General features: G+C 43.5%; 1 protein-coding gene across 15 annotated transcripts in view; it reads right to left on the bottom strand.

Annotated features, from left to right (window-relative positions):
* Positions 1,872 to 18,595, bottom strand: part of DLGAP1 (DLG associated protein 1) — an 866,754-nt gene continuing 850,030 nt past the window's right edge. For all 15 annotated transcript variants that reach the window (XM_021097724.1, XM_021097721.1, XM_021097720.1 and 12 more), the window contains 3 exons: positions 12,948 to 13,039; positions 7,769 to 7,921; positions 1,872 to 5,064 (listed from right to left, as the gene is read on the bottom strand). In XM_021097724.1, the coding sequence (XP_020953383.1) occupies positions 4,855 to 5,064; positions 7,769 to 7,921; positions 12,948 to 13,039 (455 nt within the window). In that variant the 3' untranslated portion in view covers positions 1,872 to 4,854. The remainder of the gene's footprint in view (positions 5,065 to 7,768; positions 7,922 to 12,947; positions 13,040 to 18,595) is intronic.

Genomic DNA, 18,595 nt, shown 5'->3' with positions numbered 1-18,595 from the left:
GAGGGAAGTGACTTGCAGAGGAATTTAAAACCTGTTCTGTAAACTTACACTAGTTAAGTGAATTAGGACTAGAAAGGGTGTTCACACTGGACCACTACTTTCTGTTTGCCAAAGTCGTTGGTTGGTCTGATCTAAGTTTAGGAGCTAAAAGTCCAGCAGCCTCTCGGACAAAGCCCAGGGTGAATTTTGGCACACTTTGGTAACAGTGGCATTTAAGAATGAACACATTCAGACACTATGACTTTTCACATGTCATTTATTTAAACCAAAGTATATTTTCAAGGGGTGGGCTTCCAAGATATAAAAAGAAATTCAAACCATTTTGTTCGGTATCTACAAAAAATGAAATTACATTTTGGGGTGGGGGGCCTAGACCCTGTAACATGGGAAATTGCTTCACTGAAATCCAAATTCTGACATGCAAAAACTTAACTCATTTTGTTTTGGGATCGGCCTAAATGTTCAAGGAGCCCAAATGAAAAATTCTTAATTTGTTAAAAGGTAAGAAGTATAATTACAGTCCAGACTATGTGCATGGTCAAAGCATGAGCCAAAGTAATGCGATCTTTGCAGCCTCCCCTGCATCCAGCCACTTGATCATAGCTCTTTTGAAGAACTTTCAAAAGTACATTGTGTTATTTTGGTGACTGGCACAGGTCTTGCTAAGGTATAAAAATGAGAAAAAGTAGCTTATCAGTTTCCCAGTTTGTTGCATATTAGATGAATGGCTTTACCTAAGAATTTGGTGGGAGTCCTGTGAACCCAAGTTTCAGAGTTGTGGCATTTTCAAATGTGTACATCCTCTTCGTAACGTGTTGTATTTTACTTTAAGTCTGTATTTTTGTGTATAAAGTAAGGTTTATGAATATGACCTACACGAAAACCAGGGGAAATCAGCAGCGGCAGATAATTAAAAATTTTAAATGTGGGAAGAATGATAAAGGCCTCACCGCAGACAAAGCTGAACTTAGGCTTGGATTTTAGGCTCAAACCTGTCACTTAATAATTGTGTTACACTAGGCAAGTTACTGAACCTCAGGGAGCAGTTTTTCATTACTTCAAGGATGAAATGAAAACCACAACACGTTATTCTGATTTTCCCTGCCCCAGAGAACTGTGTAGAAAACAAAGTTGATGAAATGTTTGCAAAGAATCCAAGTGGGTAAAACTATACACAGATTTGCCCAAGTTTGAGAAGCTAACTTCTTTCATAAAACATACAGCCCCTGACGTGGAACTTTGAGATGCACGTGATCAGCACAGTAAAAGGATTCCTGGTTTTTGGTGTTTCAGTTCCTTCCATAGGGTACAAGGTCTACTCACCAGCTCATAGGGACTAGCATATGTGTTGTTACAATGAGAGTTAGACTATGCTTCTTTTTTTAAAAAATGGCTATGATGATCTTTTTTTATTTTAGCTGAGGTATAGCTGATGTACCATATTATGTTTCAGATATATAACATAGTGATTCACAATTTTTAAAGGTTATATCATATTAATAGTTATTATAAAACATTAGCTATATACTGCTGGCTGTACAATATATCCTTGTAGCTTATTTATTTTATACATATCGGTAGGGGATTAAGAGGTACAAACAACTATCTTGCCCTTCCTTCCTTCTCCTCACGGTATTCACCAGTTTGTTCTCTCTGAGTCCATTTCTTTTTTGTTATATTCACTAGTTTGTTTTATCTTAGATTCTACATATAAATGATAACATACAGCATTTGTCTTTCTCTGACTTACTTAGCAAGTCTACCCATGTTTTGCAAATAATATGCTTCTTAATTGCTTAATTATTCCCCTCAAAGACAGTTACTTATATTTTGGAAGAAGTGGGACTTTGTAGTGAAAATACACAGACCTGAAAGCAGTGCATTAATTATTTTATTAATTTCTTTTTACATTATGGGAAACATTCATTTATTTACAATTTTTTTTTTTTGTCCACACACAATCTAGGTAAATAAGCCTATGAAATTCCAATTCATAAAGCCATAAAAATGTTCCCACCCCTCCATCTGAAGGCTTTCAAATGAATCTTTTTTTTCCAAACCAAAATAATTTCTAAAAATTACATTGGGAATTCAGATATGCTAGTGATTTACATTCCGGTTATTTAAAATATGCATCTAGACATGTTTTAAAAAAGAAATGGTAAATTCACAAGGATAAGGCTTAAATCAAAGTGGTAATGCACAGTAAAACATCAAGGAAACATCTATAAATAACAGAAATATATTACAAATAAATTAGTTCTATTTACCATTTCAAATATTAAAAATCTTTAATCCATTTCTTCATCTCTCTTTACAAAAGGATTATGTGAATTGTATGGAAACATCTGCAAAAAATATAATAAATACTTAATTTCTTTGAACGTTTTTTGATGTGGGAGACAAACTTCTTTTGTAACCCCCCTCCCCAAGAAAATGCCCAAACACCTTTGTACCAAAGTTAAACAAAATAAGTAATTTTCAGGGTACATACATTTTCCATTACGAACTAAAAAACATTTCTACAAATTACATCAAAAAGAACAATGTGACAAAGGTTATGCTCATGGGTGTCAGTTTAAGGGGGCAAGTGGTTAACAAGCAGCTTTATGTGGGGTCATGTTTTAACATCAAGAATTAGCTTTTTATAAAGTGTTTGTACAATTTGTGTTTTTAAGGAAAGCAAAGGTCATGGTGCCTGTAGGCATTCGGCTAAAAGATTTAAAATTCTTACCAAAAATAGCTTATGAATATACAAATACCAGTCACATAGACAAGATAAATAGGCCATCTCTTGTCTCTCTTTAAAATATCCTGGGCTACATCAGTTTCCAAAGAAAATATTGTAGGACTATCTTGAATTGTATTAGAAATCTACTTCTTAATCCAAATCTTATCTCTACCTCAGGGCACAGAGCTGTGGTTGGGAACACGGGTCTTCAAATGAATGCTGCTTCCTTCATGTTAATCTGTGAGTTTGGAGTCCTTTTCAGGATTGAATGTGACCAGAGGCTACCCAAGGTGGCAGTTGGCCTTACCTTATGCAAACTTGGTGTGACCTTCCTTGGCTGCTACAAAGGAAAGAAAAGGTGTATTCTTTCTAAAACCAGCAAATACTCGAAGCTCAAATTCTCTGTTCCAATTTTACAAAACACTCAAGGTGCTTTTCCTCCTAGTTAAAAGTTAGTTGGTTTTTAAATAAGTTAGTAGCCCTTTTCTTGTAAACCACAGCAGTAAACATTTGTGCCCTGTTTATAAAGATAGCTCAAAGCATCAATGGCTCTGAGAGGTAGCGAATTCTCTAGTGGTTTTAGAATATGTCCATGAAGATAGTTGTTGCCAGAACCCATCACCTCTCTTAATTTCTTAAATAAAATTAAATTAGCACCTGGCTATGAGAGTGTATTTCTTTTTTTAAAAAAAGCTTCTCTGGTGCAAGTGCATTTGATGTATGTTTTTAAAAGTCTTTCATTTTTTTTTTCAATGGTAATTTCTAACGCTTTAGGGAGCTGGATACAATGCCAGTGATCATTTAAGATCACTTCATTCTAGATGTTTAAATGGCTACCAGTAAGGGCATTTAAAGATAATTTCAGCTGGATGCAAAGGTCATACTGCCCATCCATCATAACTGAAAACGGAAATCAACATTCTCTGCCAAAAGCCTGGGTTTCTTTTGTGTTTAGGCATCCTGATGCTGTCCCCCTCCACCTGGTTGCTGAACCTTGCAGGTCAGATTTCTTCTCTCTCTACCTGGGACCCCTAGATGAGTGGTAGCTCTTTGGAATGAGGCAGCACTTCTACGGGGACAGAAAGCTAATTTTATCGGTTTGACATGGGACAAAAATTCTCATTTGGGGATATGATAGGACTCTGTGTAGTAGTGAGAGAAGACTGATGGAGAAAAAGTTCTGTCATCTTGAACTACTGGGTTAAAAGAGACGGATGGGTAGCATTCGAAGGGATGATGGGAAAATCCAAACTTTTCTCAGAAAACAGCCTGGCTGTCATTTACAGCACTTGGTAAGCAGAGATGTACTTATTATATGTGTAATTAGGTAGGCCCCCCCAGGGTGGACACTAACAAATTAATAGTCCCAACACTTTCCCCTTTAAAGGCCCCCCCCACAACAACGATATAATATACATAGTACAATAAAAGTTGATAAAACACTTTAGATCTAAATTTTCTTAATAATAGGACAAAAAAAAATTTTCCTTTATGTAGTATCTTAAACTATCAGTGCTTCCTTTGCCTTGCCTTTCCTGTCTTCCTTTTATTGCCTTTCAGAATAGATTGGTGTCCCTGAAAGATCGAAGGTACAATCTTCTGCTGATGGAGACATCTGAAGCAGTGACTGATGACAGACAGTGAGGCAGTTTGTGCAGCTGAGTGATGCAGGTACCTCAGCACCTGCAGACCGCGCTCTCCTCCTCGCACTACCCAGCCTGGTCCCCCACCCCCAGCCCATCTTCGTCCCCTCTCCGCGTGTCACTCCTGGGCTCCGGTGACAGGGTATGATTTCTGAGGTTGGCGATAAAGGGCTCCATATGCGTGACCAACTCACCAGCGAGCGTGTCGGGGGAAACGGAGGGGATCGGAGCCCTGGATGCTTCCCCGTGGAAGACCGCGGGGTCCCGGAGGGTCCCCCTGGGAGACTGGATTTCTGAAATACCCTACGGTTTGATATTGCTGGAATCTAGGGACAGACTAGCTCGAGAGAACTGAGGATGGCGGGTGACCTACAGGGGCCGCGTCTACACGGGCGGGCTGGCCGAGAACAGAAAGGGCGGGCGCGGGGAGAAGGAGGGGTGGGCAGCGCGGCGGCTCCCGCCAGACCGGCCGGGCGGCGCTCAGAGCCGGGTCTGCGCCTCGGGAATGTAGATCTCGATGCTCTCGGCGCTCTCGGTGGCCGAGTTCTGGCGGACGGACGCGGCGCGCTTGGCGGCCATCAGGCGCTTGCGGGCCTCCTGGCGCTGCGAGCTCTCCAACGAGCGCTCCCGGATCAGCGGCGCGGGGCCCTTCGCCGGCTTCTTGGGCACTGGAGGAGGGGCCCTTCGCTCCTGATCAAAGCAGAAGGTTCAGGACATTACACAGCTTCTCAGGACAAGCTTGGGAAAAACTGGGACAGGTCAGTTAGCACACACACTTTTTTTTTTTTTTTTTTTTTTTTAACCTAAGGGAGGTGAGGTTAGCTCTGCTCTGCACACTGCATATATCCGTATGTACGTATATATATATATATATATTTTTTTTCTCCATTATTCTGGCTTGGGTATTCAAAGATGCAGGGAAAAAATAAGAGCTGTAAGCTCAAGGCCCAGGGTGAGGCTGGATGGCAGAACTAGACTCTCCAAGGGAAGGATGTGGGTGTTTAAAATGCCCCCTGCCGAAGGGCTGCGGCTCCCAGCACATTTAGTGTGGTTTTTCTCTGGAGGCTCCAGGCTCTTCTGGGGGCCAGAGACGGGAAAGGGCGGCAGCGGCAGCTTCTTAGAGCTCATCGTCCTCTTTAAGGCAGGGGGGTTCAGAGTTTATAAACAGCCTGCGCTCTCCCAGGGCCCTCCCAAACCTCAACAGCCAAACAAGGAAGAAGGGATTGTAAGACTGTTGGTTTAGCTTTGCTGATGCCACAGTGAGTTAACACCCGCTTGCACGTCACACACAAACACACAGCAATCTACTGGCAGAGTCACCCTGGACGAAGGACTTGGGGTGGAGTCGGCTCCTAAGGGCTCCTGCTGGGCCGTCACCCTTAGGGGCCTCAGGGTGACTGTGGGGCCCAGAAGCCAATTCCATCACAGGGACAGACACTGTGCCACGAAGATGTAACACAAGACTGAATGAGCTCACCCGCCCAGCAGCAGCAGACTAGAAAACGGCCGGAGATTTAAAAAAGCCATTGCAAAAACAAAAGCCATTCATTCATCACTTGGGCTGGGGAAAAAAGTATAGTGGGAAAGAAGGGAATCTAAACCACAAAGGATATTTTAGGAAAAAGATGGTGCGTTTCCAGGCTGCCAAAAGGCCTGCCCATGTGAATCTGATGATATCGTTTTTAAGTAAAATACCCTAAACTCTCATAAAACTCAGTGTGAAAACTATCTTAAGATAATGGACTCTGTGATTCTCCAGAGGGCATTTCCTTGCTTGCTGAGTGAAGTGCCTAGTTAAACTTATGTTGGAGTTGCCAGCCAGCTGTTTCAGGTGGAGTCTTGTGTGGATAGAAAAGGGAAGCACAGTGCAAACTTATTCCACCAACCCTGATTGTGCTCTTCATTTTTTCGCCCTCCGGTTCATGGGGTGATGAAAAGCTCTGATCACAGACAACATGCACGAAGACTTAGAAATCAAGCTAACTACTGATTTACTGTGTTAACTGTCACTAGGTTACATATATCAGTTCTTAGCTTCACTCCCTTGTGCCATTTAAAATCTTCATTGTTGGGTAACTCGGTGGTTATTTTTAAAAGAATGAATGTTGGAAACTTTTTGGTCATGTTTTCCTTTCTTGCACATTCTATTAACAATTTTTTTTTAAATCCGTGAATGAGAAATTAGATGGATCATCTCTAGAAATGGCATTACCAGTGTCTGTGTACATTTGTAGCGCTTTCTTAAAATTAGACCAATTTAAAGGCTTATTTAGCAGACGGTTTTAAACCCAGGCTATAGAAAACTCAATTGAGTGCACATGTTTGGCTTCTTAAGTGAGAGGCCACGCAGACATCAATGGTACTTTGATACTTAATGCCAACCCCCCCAGGCGGATGGTGACAGGATGAGGGCCAGTGATGACTGGAGAAGCATGGCCTCTTCGATAACGCATGGTCCCTTGGACTGGCTTTCTCCTGGGAGCCCGCTGACTTCCAGAACCCTGATCATCTGATGGGCAGCCGCAGAATGGATCGGACTGCTGTTAGCCCTCTGATGGGTGAAGCAATCAGAAAGGGCATCACAAGCATAACTGGGCCTGATTTTTAGAAGTTGGATCTCTCAGAAACATTTGACTTCGGGCCAAAGGAAGGCAAAGGGTTAAAATGACATGCCTGCCAGGCCAGCCTAGCCGGGTGCACACTGGATACCTGGGCGAGCCTGGTGGAACCACCATCATCAAATGTGAAGACTGCAGTGATTCAAGTAACAGAATCTGAGTCTTTATTTCTAAACCCTCGAATGAGGAGCCCAGTAAGTAATATTCCCCAAGGCAAATCAACCAAAAGCAAAACTCTTAAAAAAAAAAAAAAATCCCAACTTTTATGATTCCTGTGAAACATTATGGTGTGCATACTTTTAGACTTGAACAACAGCGGTTTCTTTATTACTATATTTATGAAATGATTATCAAAGTCGGCTAGTTTGCAGGGCTTCCTACTTTCTCGGAAACACATCCGAGGGGTGTAAGGAAGTTAAACTCTTGCTCTATGTAATCATGCACTGAAGATGTCATTTATTTTCGTTTAAAAAGCAAAATGGAGGCAGTTCCTTTCAGTGACTAAAATGGTTTAACTTAAAGTTTAATCAACAAAAAAGCCACATTCCCATTTTCCAATTCACAAAGACAGGTTTCTCTTTAAAAATATGCCTGAAACATAGTACAGATAATATCCCAAATGATTACTATGTAAACATTGTCATTACAATGAAATTAATATGATATCAGCTCCATTTCACATTGTAAACAGCAAGACTGAAAGCAGAAGCCTATTTAGACTGTCCAGTGTTTGTGCAGGTTTTTAAATGAACCATACAAAATCTACATTGTTCTACCTTCTTGTCAAGAGGATCCATCTGTTTCCAATTATTGGCCTTTAACTGATGAAGTTCATCAAATTTCATACTAATATTTTCTATGGACAACTGCAGCATGTCCCAGAACCCCGCCAAATCCTGGGAGGTGGGCCTTGGATGCGCATTGGGATTCTGTACAAGAGAAAGAAAAACATTTAGAGGCAATCTGTGACAACAGGCATTTTCAAATATTTCAAATAACACCTGGAGAATGAGTTCCTTTTGGTTTTCGGACAGGAGATAAAAGTGAGGTTACAGATGGTACTTTTATTTAAAGTGGATATGTTTATGTTTTATATGTATAGATACATTCACCTTTATTAAGGAATAACTGACAAAATTATGAGATATTTAAAGTGTAAGGGTGATGGTTGGATCTGTACCTACATCGTGGAAGGACCACTCCCATGGAGTTAATTAACACATCATCACCTCACCTATTTATCTTTTTTGTGTGTGAGAACACCTACGTTCTGCCCTCTTAGCCAAAGTTCAGGGATACGATACAGCGTTGTCAATTACAGTCACCATGTTTTAACTAGATCCTCAGACCTTATTCATTTTATAACTGAAAATCTGTACCGTTTTACCAACCTCTCCCTATTTCTACCACCCTCCAGCCCCCTGGCAGCCACTTTTCTACTCCATGCATTTGACTTTGGTTTTTAGAGGTCCCACTACAAATGATGGTTTTACATACTCACTTTATACATACTTGAGTCAGTGATTCTCAATGTCAAGATTGTAAGACTCTTTTTTGCTAATACATCTACTAGTATGGTGTGGGGGAAAGAGTCTAAACATTTGCAAAATCCCAGAATGTATGCTCTATGACAAGATACATGTAAAACTGTATTTAAATGAAAATACCATCTTTGGAAAAAAAACCACAGTATTTTATTATTAGAGTCAGTATTCAACTCCATGCTATCCAACCTTTCGGAGAACAGATAAGGAATCTAAAGTAGGATTCATTTTAACACTTATGTTGAGTGAAATAATAGGGCAAACAAATGATAAATAATAAAATAATTGGATTTTCGAAGTACCACGTGTTTAACAACTAAGATATTACTAATATGGGAAGTCATTTTATCATATAGGTACTTGGAGAAAATCATTTACAAATGAATTAGTTTTAAATTGACCATGACATAATATGACAGCAAATGTGAGCACACTTGTCTGTACATACACACAGATGTCTGTAGTGATCCATTTGCTAGATCATATTAAACATTCTTTGGTGTTTAAGGATTGACTCTCTTTGCCCTCATCCACATGTCTCCAACAAGTACTAGAAAGTATGAGCCACTAATTTATAAGGTCATAGACAGAAAAAAACATAACTAAGAGATTGAGGTGTCATGTTCATTGCTAGTTACTATTCGCAACAGCAGCTAAAGACATTCATGGGCAGGTGGGTGGGGCTCCCACATGTCAGGTTTTCAGCTGGGTCCGTTTTGCTTGCCTCTGGGTATCCCAGGCAATTGGAAAGACTGTGAAACCGCATGCCACATAATAACCTGAGGCCAGCTTGTACTTATAAAACCAGCCTTATAAAAATGATCCCATCGCTATCTCAGAAAGTGCAAAGTCAGTGATCATCAAAATGAATACGTTGGAAAGAACTTTTTAGCCCTTTGATGGACTAGTAATATTGGTCTGGCTTCAAAAGAAATACAAGTAAAGAATGTATTTATAAATTTATACTTTTAAAATTGCCTGTAGTTCTGAAATTCTTTGGAAGAAGTAAATTCAAAGTTTGTAAGTATTTGGTTCAGTGTCAAACTCTATTCTAATGACGCATTAATTAACAAGAGGGTTTCTCTGCAGCATTTCGATTTAGTAAACTAAAGTTTCTTAATATCTAGGCTCAGAATAGCCAGATGATAGCTTCGACAAAGTACTTCTCAAATGGAGTTTATGATCTCACAATCTATTTCCTTATCTTATTGGTAACTAAAAACTAAGTTGCTCATATTTTAAAATTCACTAAAGTCTTTTAGTCATAAGCTATTGGCTAACTTGTTTCAGTGCATTAGCGGCTGAAACAATAGAATTTGTTTAACTCTGTAACCTGGGTGATTTGCTCCTTCCCCACCAAGAGTCTCTTTGGCCGCATCACCTAGGGATGGATGGGGAAGCAGAGAGAAAGAGCTTGGGCCCTCAGCCAGCCTCCCCACCAGTGGTTCATGTAACATCCCATGGGGTCACAGTGCCCAGCTCAGTCTGATGCAGGGCACTTGGAGGTTGGAGGTCACAGGGGGGTAAGAAGAATAAAGAGGGCTGGCTTCCTTGGTTTAGTTTTGTTGGAATCCATTCATTCTATGCCTGAGAGTCTGGTCTGAGATAAGCGTTTTCAAGTGCGCTCCTCAGTAAGAACTCAAGAAAGCAGAGCTGGGCTTGGTTGTGACTCATTTTAGTGCCAATTTTCTACGGCTTCACAGACCCAAGCAACACCATCACCAGGCCACCGGGCTTCCTGCTGCAGAGGAGGTGGTGCTGACTGACCCGCCCTCATCCCTCCACGAGGGTGAGTGTGGAACTCAAGTTCTGGGGGACTCACAGGGACTGGAGTCCAACATACTGGGACTGGAGCCTTGGCTCTATCTCTTCCCAGCAGCTCTGGCAAATCACCTAGCTCTCACACGCCTCTTTTCCTCAACCAGAAAACCATCATCCAAATCATGTCACGATCTGCTCCAGAGCATTGCTCTGGGGATTTAACCAGATCATAAATTTGAGCACATGGTGGGCTCCTGCTAGTCCCTCCTAAGGCAGGTCCGACAGCATCCACAGCCCTCTGCCCACAGTGTAGGTCCTCTTCAGCTGACCTTCAACATGCTTCTCACAACTCACGACCCAAGTTTTCTGGTGGCAGATGACTGTGAGCCCATCAGGAACTAGGAAAGCTGGCTTTAGCCAGGTTAACCTTTCCTAGAAGGCTGCAAGTTTTCCAAAACAATTTGGCGGTAATTTCATCTTCAAAATCTGCATGATGTTTGTGTTCTACTTCATAATTTATCTGCTCCTTCTACAGTTCTTTTAAAAGGTATGCTGTGTGTTTGCCCTGTAGTGTGTATTGATTGGACTCCATGTGTATCTTTTGGCCAGTTTGAGAAACCTGGCTTTATATGAACTTCCTTACTTTTTTTTTTTTTTTTTGTCTTTTTGCCATTTCTTGGGCTGCTCCCGTGGCATATGGAGGTTCCCAGGCTAGGGGTCGAATCGGAGCTGCAGCCACCGGCCTACGCCAGAGCCACAGCAACGCAGGATCCGAGCCGTGTCTGCAACCTACAACACAGCTCACGGCAATATCCGATCCCTAAACCACTGAGCGAGGCCAGGGATGGAACCCGCAACCTCATGGTTCCTAGTCGGATTCGTTAACCACTGAGCCACAACGGGAACTTCTTACATGTATTTATTTATTTTTGGCTGTACCTATGGCATGTGGAAGTTCCCGGGACCAGGGATTGAACCTGCGCCACAGCAACTACCTGAGCTGTTGCAATGACACCTCGGGACCTTTAACAGGTGGCACCACAAGGGAATTCCCTAAACTTTCTTGCATTTAAAGAGCAAAGAATCTATGAATTAAGGTCTGTGACACATCATCAGGTTAACAAATTAGCAGGAATTCTTGGCACATAGTGAAGCTCAATAAAATATTGGTTGAATCACTTATCGATACATTTACTAATGTATATTGTCCTCTAATCCAGAATAGAATTTCTGAGAAGGTGAAAGAGGGGTCAGGTAATTTTTCCTGAGTGAGGGGGAAACAACTATAGATAGATGTGGGAGGTGGGGGTGAGGAAGAATAAAAGGATAGTCCCAAGCAGAGGTTTCCGAAGGAAAAGCCCGATGAAGAGAGATGGGGAACAGCAGCTTTGCATGCTTTGTATCTGCTCATTCCAGCTAGATAAACCCCGTTCAGCCCGTATTTGTCTTTGTTAACAAGAAGATGTGGGCACAACTCTAAAATCACAGTTCGGGTCAATCAGATTGCAAATGATCACGTTTTTACTTTCCATAGGATAAACAAGTTGTTTTTCATTTTTCATTTTCTTTCTCTCTCTCTCTCTCTCTTTTTTTTGGGGGGGGGTCTGCACCTGAGGCATGCGAAAGTTCCCAAGCCAGGGACTGAATCCATGCCACAGCAGTGACAATGCTAGAGCCTTGGCCCACTGAGCCAGCAGAGTACTCCATTTTCTTTAGACCCAATTTGACCATTAATGGACCAATAAAAGCTATTTTTGTGGGATAACACATGTAGAGATGGTAGCAGTAGGGAAAAAAAAATCTGTGAGGAAGGTCTTGCCCTTGTATTTTGCTGTCAATTTTTTAAATGTTGCTGATGCTAGCATTACTTTTGTCCCTTTGTTCTGCTTTGTTTCTGTGTGTCTAAGAAGGATGAATGATTCATTCATCTCAGGGAGAAGAAATCTTTACTTGTGATGACTTCCACCTCTGATACTTGAATTAAAACAGAAAACTCTGGGGAGTTCCTGTTGTGGCTCAGTAGTAATGAACCCGACTATTATCCATGAGGATTTGGGTTTGATCCCTGGCCTCACTCAGCAGGTTAAGGATTAGGTGTTGCTGTGGCAAAGGCCAGTAGCTGCAGCTCCGATTCACCCGTAGCCTGGAAACTTCTATATGCCGCAGGTGAGGCCCTAAAAAGACAAAAAGCAAACTAAAACAGCAACAATAAAACAACCAGTGAACTCTGATAAGGAAATAGGTCCTATGGCTATTTCAGAAAGAAACTCATTATCCAAAATGATTTTCTTTCTCTGTAATATTATCTTTGAAATACCAGGCCACCCCATAGTTTGGTAAGAATAATGAAACCTGAGATGCCAGGTGAAGGCCAGGAAAATGGAAAAATTGCAGTTACAAAAAAAGCAGGAAATGGTTTTAACTTGATTGGATTCTTTCTTCTGAGATGAGTTAAGTATAAAATAAATATTTTTAATTTTAAGAAAAGTAGGAAATATATGATTCATCAGAAAACTTTCTATTCCAGGTAAGAGTCCATTGAGCTCTGACTTGGCTCAAAGTTGGTTCTACTTTAGCTGGACTGGTCTTGATGACACGTTCTTCTTGTAGTACAAGCAGGGAAGCGGCAATGATAGGGAATGGTACCTACCAGGTTTTCTTCACACAGTTCTCTGAACTGGTAGAATTTCTGGGCCATAAGAAGTTGGGCACTGCCCACTGCAGTTCGGATTTTCCCTATAACTGAAAAAAGCAAACAGACAAGAAATTTACACATGATGTCTCCAGGCTGAGATTTAGTCTGGCAAATCAAAGAGGAAGTTAGGCTGTAGTCATTAGGGAAAACAGCATGCACACAGCACGTGTGCACACGCACACACAGTCCAGTCGTGGCCCTTACTTTGTGGATCTGGGTAACAGAGGCCCCTGGGGTTAAAATATAGAACCAACCTGGAAAAAACCACATGCTCATCATGCATCTTACTTAGGAATAATGGAGTTTTACAGCACAGCCCTGGAGGTTACCAGGACAGAAGGCAAATAGTCTGGTTTTGTTTTGTTTTGTTTTTTTCCTTTTACTGTGAGGATGCACTTCGAGTGTTTACCAGTAGCGCTATGGATTATTTGTGTCAGCGGTCACCGTCTGCCAGCTTGTTTTCCTAATCTGAACCCAAACACAAGAAAAGCGGTCCTAACTTGAGGGGAGTCTCTTGGCACTCCCCAGAGCCCATCCACAGCCCTCATTATTTTCCCAGAGCTCAGCCACTGCTCCTGGCAGGAATGAGTCGTGGCCAGTTGAAAGACTGTCTCAGGCAAGAACATTTGCAGCCTGTTGCCTAGGGAACGCCAGCACCGTCCCAGCTTTTCCACTCCACAGACCCACATCCTCGTTCATATAGGTTTAATTCTCTGTACACGGTGTTGAAAACTTTCCCCCCTCTGCAAGCTACTTCTTGCCTCCCGCTCAGTTGAAGGCAAGAACCTTCCCCGCTGATGGGAGAGTTGAGACAGGGCGGAGCGCCCTGCATGGAGCATCCAGGGCTCACCCTCTGCCGTGGAGGCTTACCCTCTGCGGGTGAGTGGGGACCCGCCCAGCTGCGAGCTGCAGCCCGGCCACCGAGCAGTTCCCACTCGCCCTCTGGATGAGGAATGAAGGGAGCAGGTGCCCACGGAGAAAGCCAGAGGGGGGATCCTCCGACCGGCACTTGCCACTCGGACATCGTCACTGGGAGGGATTTTATGGGACCGAAGCATCGTTTTAGCTGCTGAAGTTTTGTTGTTCTGAATTTACGGTGCCAGAGACTCAAAATGAAATTAGGTTTTCCTCTCTTGACCTCATTCCCCACAAAGTCTGAGGAAAAGCAAACTAAATGAGAGGCAACTTGATGTTGGCCCAAAATTTTCTAGTCACCTGCTTCTTGGTGTGTGTAGGGCTGCCGGCTAGATCATGGCTTCGGATGCACGCTGTACCAAAGGCTCCAGCCTCTCCACGCTCGGAAGCATGAACTCTCAAGTAAGTCCCCAGTTCCACCACCAGCTGAAGTGTAGAAATCTGCCTCCCTGGTGCCCGCCGGGGGTCCCAGAGCAGAGCCATCTGGCAGCAGTTCTTCGGGTCTAAGTGTTTCCTTTTGCTTAACCTGCTTTTCAAGTCTTTGAGATGGCTACCTTTTCCTCTTAACTGATCAGCCACTCATGTGAGGCTTCCTCTCCATTTCTTAACATCCCAAGCAGACAGGGCAGCTTATGGAGATACAGGGCACCACAGAAGTTAAGGGATTGGGCCCTGAGCTGGCGCAGGGCCCTCACTGGAACACATACAAGCCACTGCCCTGGACAAGTCACCTAATCTCCATTTTCTTATGCGTAAAATGGGGCTAAGGGAACCTATTTATAGGGTTTTTGTACAGGTTGTAAGTGACAGTGACCTAGGACTATGTGATTGTAACAGGAGCAGGACATCACCCTGCCTCTGTGGGTGTGCGACCGTGGCCACCACCTGGTCTGCGCACAAGAGAAGAGGGAAAAACCAAAGTCTGGATTATCCAAAGAGGACCAGCATCCTTGGGTGTCTGGGACAGGTGTGTGGTTTGGATGACCTGTCCCAGATCAGAGACAGGTCGGAGAAGGCACTTCCTAAGTGAACATGTGGCTTTAGGCAAACTCTGAGGTTGCCGGAAACCTCTCTGAATGAACTTGCTGTAGGGCAGTCCTGTGACACCAGCAAATCTCGGAATGATTCCTGAAAGCTTAGCACTGGAAAACCCAGGCATCCAGTCGGTGGGCTGGGATTGCCTAGCCCCTGGGGCTGGGAGAGAAACTCAGGTATCAGGTCCCCCTCAACATTTTGAGTTAATGGTTCTCACAACACTGAACAACTCGGCTGAGGGAGACGGCGCTTCTCAGATGGGAAGAGAGCACTGCTCCCCAGAGCCATCCGGGCAGCCCCCAACCACATAGGAGGGGCGGGCTTGATGTCTTTTAGGAAGGAAAGCAAAGGACATCTTCACTCAGCACAGTCTGCCGAGAGAGAGCCAGACACCAGGGGTGGAGCGGTGACCCTTCAATTTCCTGGGGTTTTTACCATCATGTTCCTTAAATGGAAATCCCTACCGGCTCAGGGATGACCTGCATTTCCAAGGCCCAAGTGATGATTTTTCCCAGGCCCAGGGTGGGAAGAAGAGGGTTTGGATGCAGTGGGAAATCATGAACCAGGAGGGCTTGGGACAAGCAGACCGTACCTCCTCCTTCCTTACCCCTACACTTTCTTCTCCCCAGAACTAAAAACTCACTTTCGTTTTAAGGAAGGAAGATGCTCTAATGAGTTTTTAGTTTTTCCATTAGATATTTGGTGAAATAACTCTTTTCTCCTGAAAGCAAATTTCACCTTGGTTACATAGGCTTTGGGAAAGTGAAAAACAAACAGTAAATAGTAAACACCAGTGGCAGTGCAAGGTGGGGGAAAAAAAGCTGAAAGTTGGTAAAGAAATAAGATGAAGAAAAAAATCTGAATGTCATTTTGAAACTAAAATGTTCTGTACTGATGTTCAGCTGGGTAGGGAGAAAAATCCTTCTCTCAGGGATGCTAGGAAAAGAAGGACAAGGGAGCAGAGTGAATGAGACATTCAAGCTGCCACTGTGGGATTTTGCTATGCATGTGACAACCCAACCTGGTAAAAGAAAGTTCCAGAAGAGGCCTAGGTACAAGGCATCTTTCCTTACATCTCACTATTTTACTGCTCATGGTGGCAATGACCTTCACAGAGGCTGGGCTGGCCCTCAAGGCAAAAGTCAAAAAAGACAGAGGAGCCTGAAAGGTTGTGTGGGATCCACCCAAAAGTGGGTGCAGGGACAGTCCGTGTGGGTTCTGGGAGTTCATCCGTTCACCCAGCAAACGTTTATTAAGGGCAAGATGATGTGCCAGGCTGGGCTGGATGGATGAGACACGGGATGAGCAGGACAAAATCTTGCCCTCATGGATTCTATTCTGGCAAGGGACCGTTGGGGAGACCGTTATTGGACAAACAGAGCTATACACGTGCGGGATTAGAGGGATGGGACCGGAGCACGATGGAGCCAAAGGACAGTGAATTCCTTAAAAGAATGTCAGAGAACTTTGCTGTTCTTGTTCTCTCTTTTTCTTTTTCTTTTTAGGGCTGCACCTGCAGCATATGGAGGTTCCCAGGATAGGGGTCAAATCAGAGCTGTAGCCGCCGGCCTACACCACAGCCACAGCAACGCCAGATCTTTAATCCACTAAGCAAGGCCAGGGATTGAACCTACATCCTCCTGGATGCTAGTCAGGTTCATTAACTGCTGGGTCACAACGGGAACTCCCTCTTGGTCCCACTTCTAAGAAAAGGAAAACAAGCAGAGAACAGCCTCAAGGAAAACAGTTTGGGGTGGTATCAGCTGCAATATGAAAGCTGGCTCTGGACTAAACTGTTTTAGTAATCATCATTTGAAAAAAATTAATTTCTTTTTTTAATTTGGAAAAAAATGAAAATACCCAAAAGTACAAAAAGGGCAGTCTAGCAAATATCCCTGGATGTGCTCTCCCCGAAAAGATCAAATGTTAATTTTTTTCAAATTTGCTTCTGAATTTTTTTTTTTTTCCTGGCTTTCTCTCTCCCATGCCAGTAAATGAAGCCCTACAAATAAATTATCTGTCCTCCACTTCTGTCTGGTTCACCTCCCACCCAGAGGAAACCACTGGCCTAAACAACCAACGTCCCTGTCCCATCCCTGAGTTTACCAGGTGTTATCCCTGGTCCTAGAAAGGTGACAGCAACAGGCTTTCTTGGGAGCGAACAAGAGTGTTAGGTTGGGGTGACCCCAATAGCACAGCCGAGACCCCATGGCCTAGAGTGGGTGGTTTAAGGCTCTGTCCTTCTGGGAGGAACATGTGCCCCCGGGATTTCATTTCATTGGTTTCCTCTGTACTCTGGTCCACACAGTCCTTCGAGACTGTCCCCCACGTGCAGTTAACAGTTTTTACCACCCAGCTTCCTTAGGGCTCATTGCATGCATCTTCCAGAAGGATGATCCCTGCTGTATCCCCAGACATGCCATTTGCTGTGATCTATTCCCTCTATTGTATCATATGCGATTGGAATAGGCCTTATTTTGCTTTACGCTCCTTGTATATTGGGAAGCCTGGGATTCCTGTAGGTCTCTAAGAACCCCTATGGTGATTTTTTACAATTCTTTCTCCCTTTCTTTTCCTCCCTGGCTTCTTTGTCAGTCTATCTCTCAGTAGAAATACAAAACAACCCAAAATGCTGCCAAACAGAATTCCTTCTCTGTAAGAGGTGAGCATCTCTTTGTTAATGGCCCCCCCCCCCCATACACACACTTGTGATCCTAGAGACCCCTCATCCCACAACAGACAGCCAAGGGCCTTGAGAAACGTGGGCTCCAACTCTGAAGTGCCTCTGCTGGGGCCCCAGTCCAGCTGGACCCTTTTCTCTCAACCCTTATAGAGGGTTCTGAATCCACTTAACTGAAGACGCTGAGGGTGGTCCTTTTCCTTTAGCCACACTTTTTCTAGCCAGTGCCAATGGCTGGTGGAGGTGGGGGTGGTGGTGGCTGTAACAAGCCAGTGTGGGGATTTGCAGAAGTTCAGAAAGCCTGATCCCTGTCTTACATCAGGGCAGGAGGGCCAAGCACGTCCATGGGAAGATACCGTCTCACAAAGACATTTCAGTTGTGAAAAGAACGGGGGAACCAGGGATCACCTGAAAGATGGCCGGTGTAAGGAACATGTTTTGATTTTTCTTTTAAAGACTATATACATTTCGTAGTTCCCATCGTGGCACAGTGGTTAACGAATCCAACTAGGAACCATGGGGTTGCAGGTTCGATCCCTGGCCTTGCTCAGTGGGTTAAGGATCTGGCATGGCCATGAGCTGTGGTGTAGGTTGCAGATGTGGCTTGGATCCCGTGTTGCTGTGGCTGTGGCTGTGGCCGGCAGCTACAGCTCCGATTAGACCCCTAGCCTGGGAACGTCCATGTGCCATGGAAGCGACCCTAGAAAAGGCAAAAACTAAATAAATAAATAAAGACTATGCATCTTAATAAGTAGAAAAAGACAAAATGAAAACTGTGATTTTTAAATCTCCTGGCTACCTGCAATGCAAAACTCAGACGTCTAGAAAAGAGCACATCCCTTTCCTTCCAGTGACCCTCATGGGGTAGCATTTTTATTTGGGTAACAAGGAGGTGGTATAAAAGGCAGAGGAGTGAAGGGAAGGACCAATTTCTAAGTGTGCTGTGCTGGGAAGGACAACTGAGAGCCCGTCT

Source organism: Sus scrofa, chromosome 6, assembly GCF_000003025.6.
Source record: "Sus scrofa isolate TJ Tabasco breed Duroc chromosome 6, Sscrofa11.1, whole genome shotgun sequence".
NCBI classification, from domain to species: domain Eukaryota; kingdom Metazoa; phylum Chordata; class Mammalia; order Artiodactyla; family Suidae; genus Sus; species Sus scrofa.
This window is presented reverse-complemented; position numbering and strand designations above follow the sequence as displayed.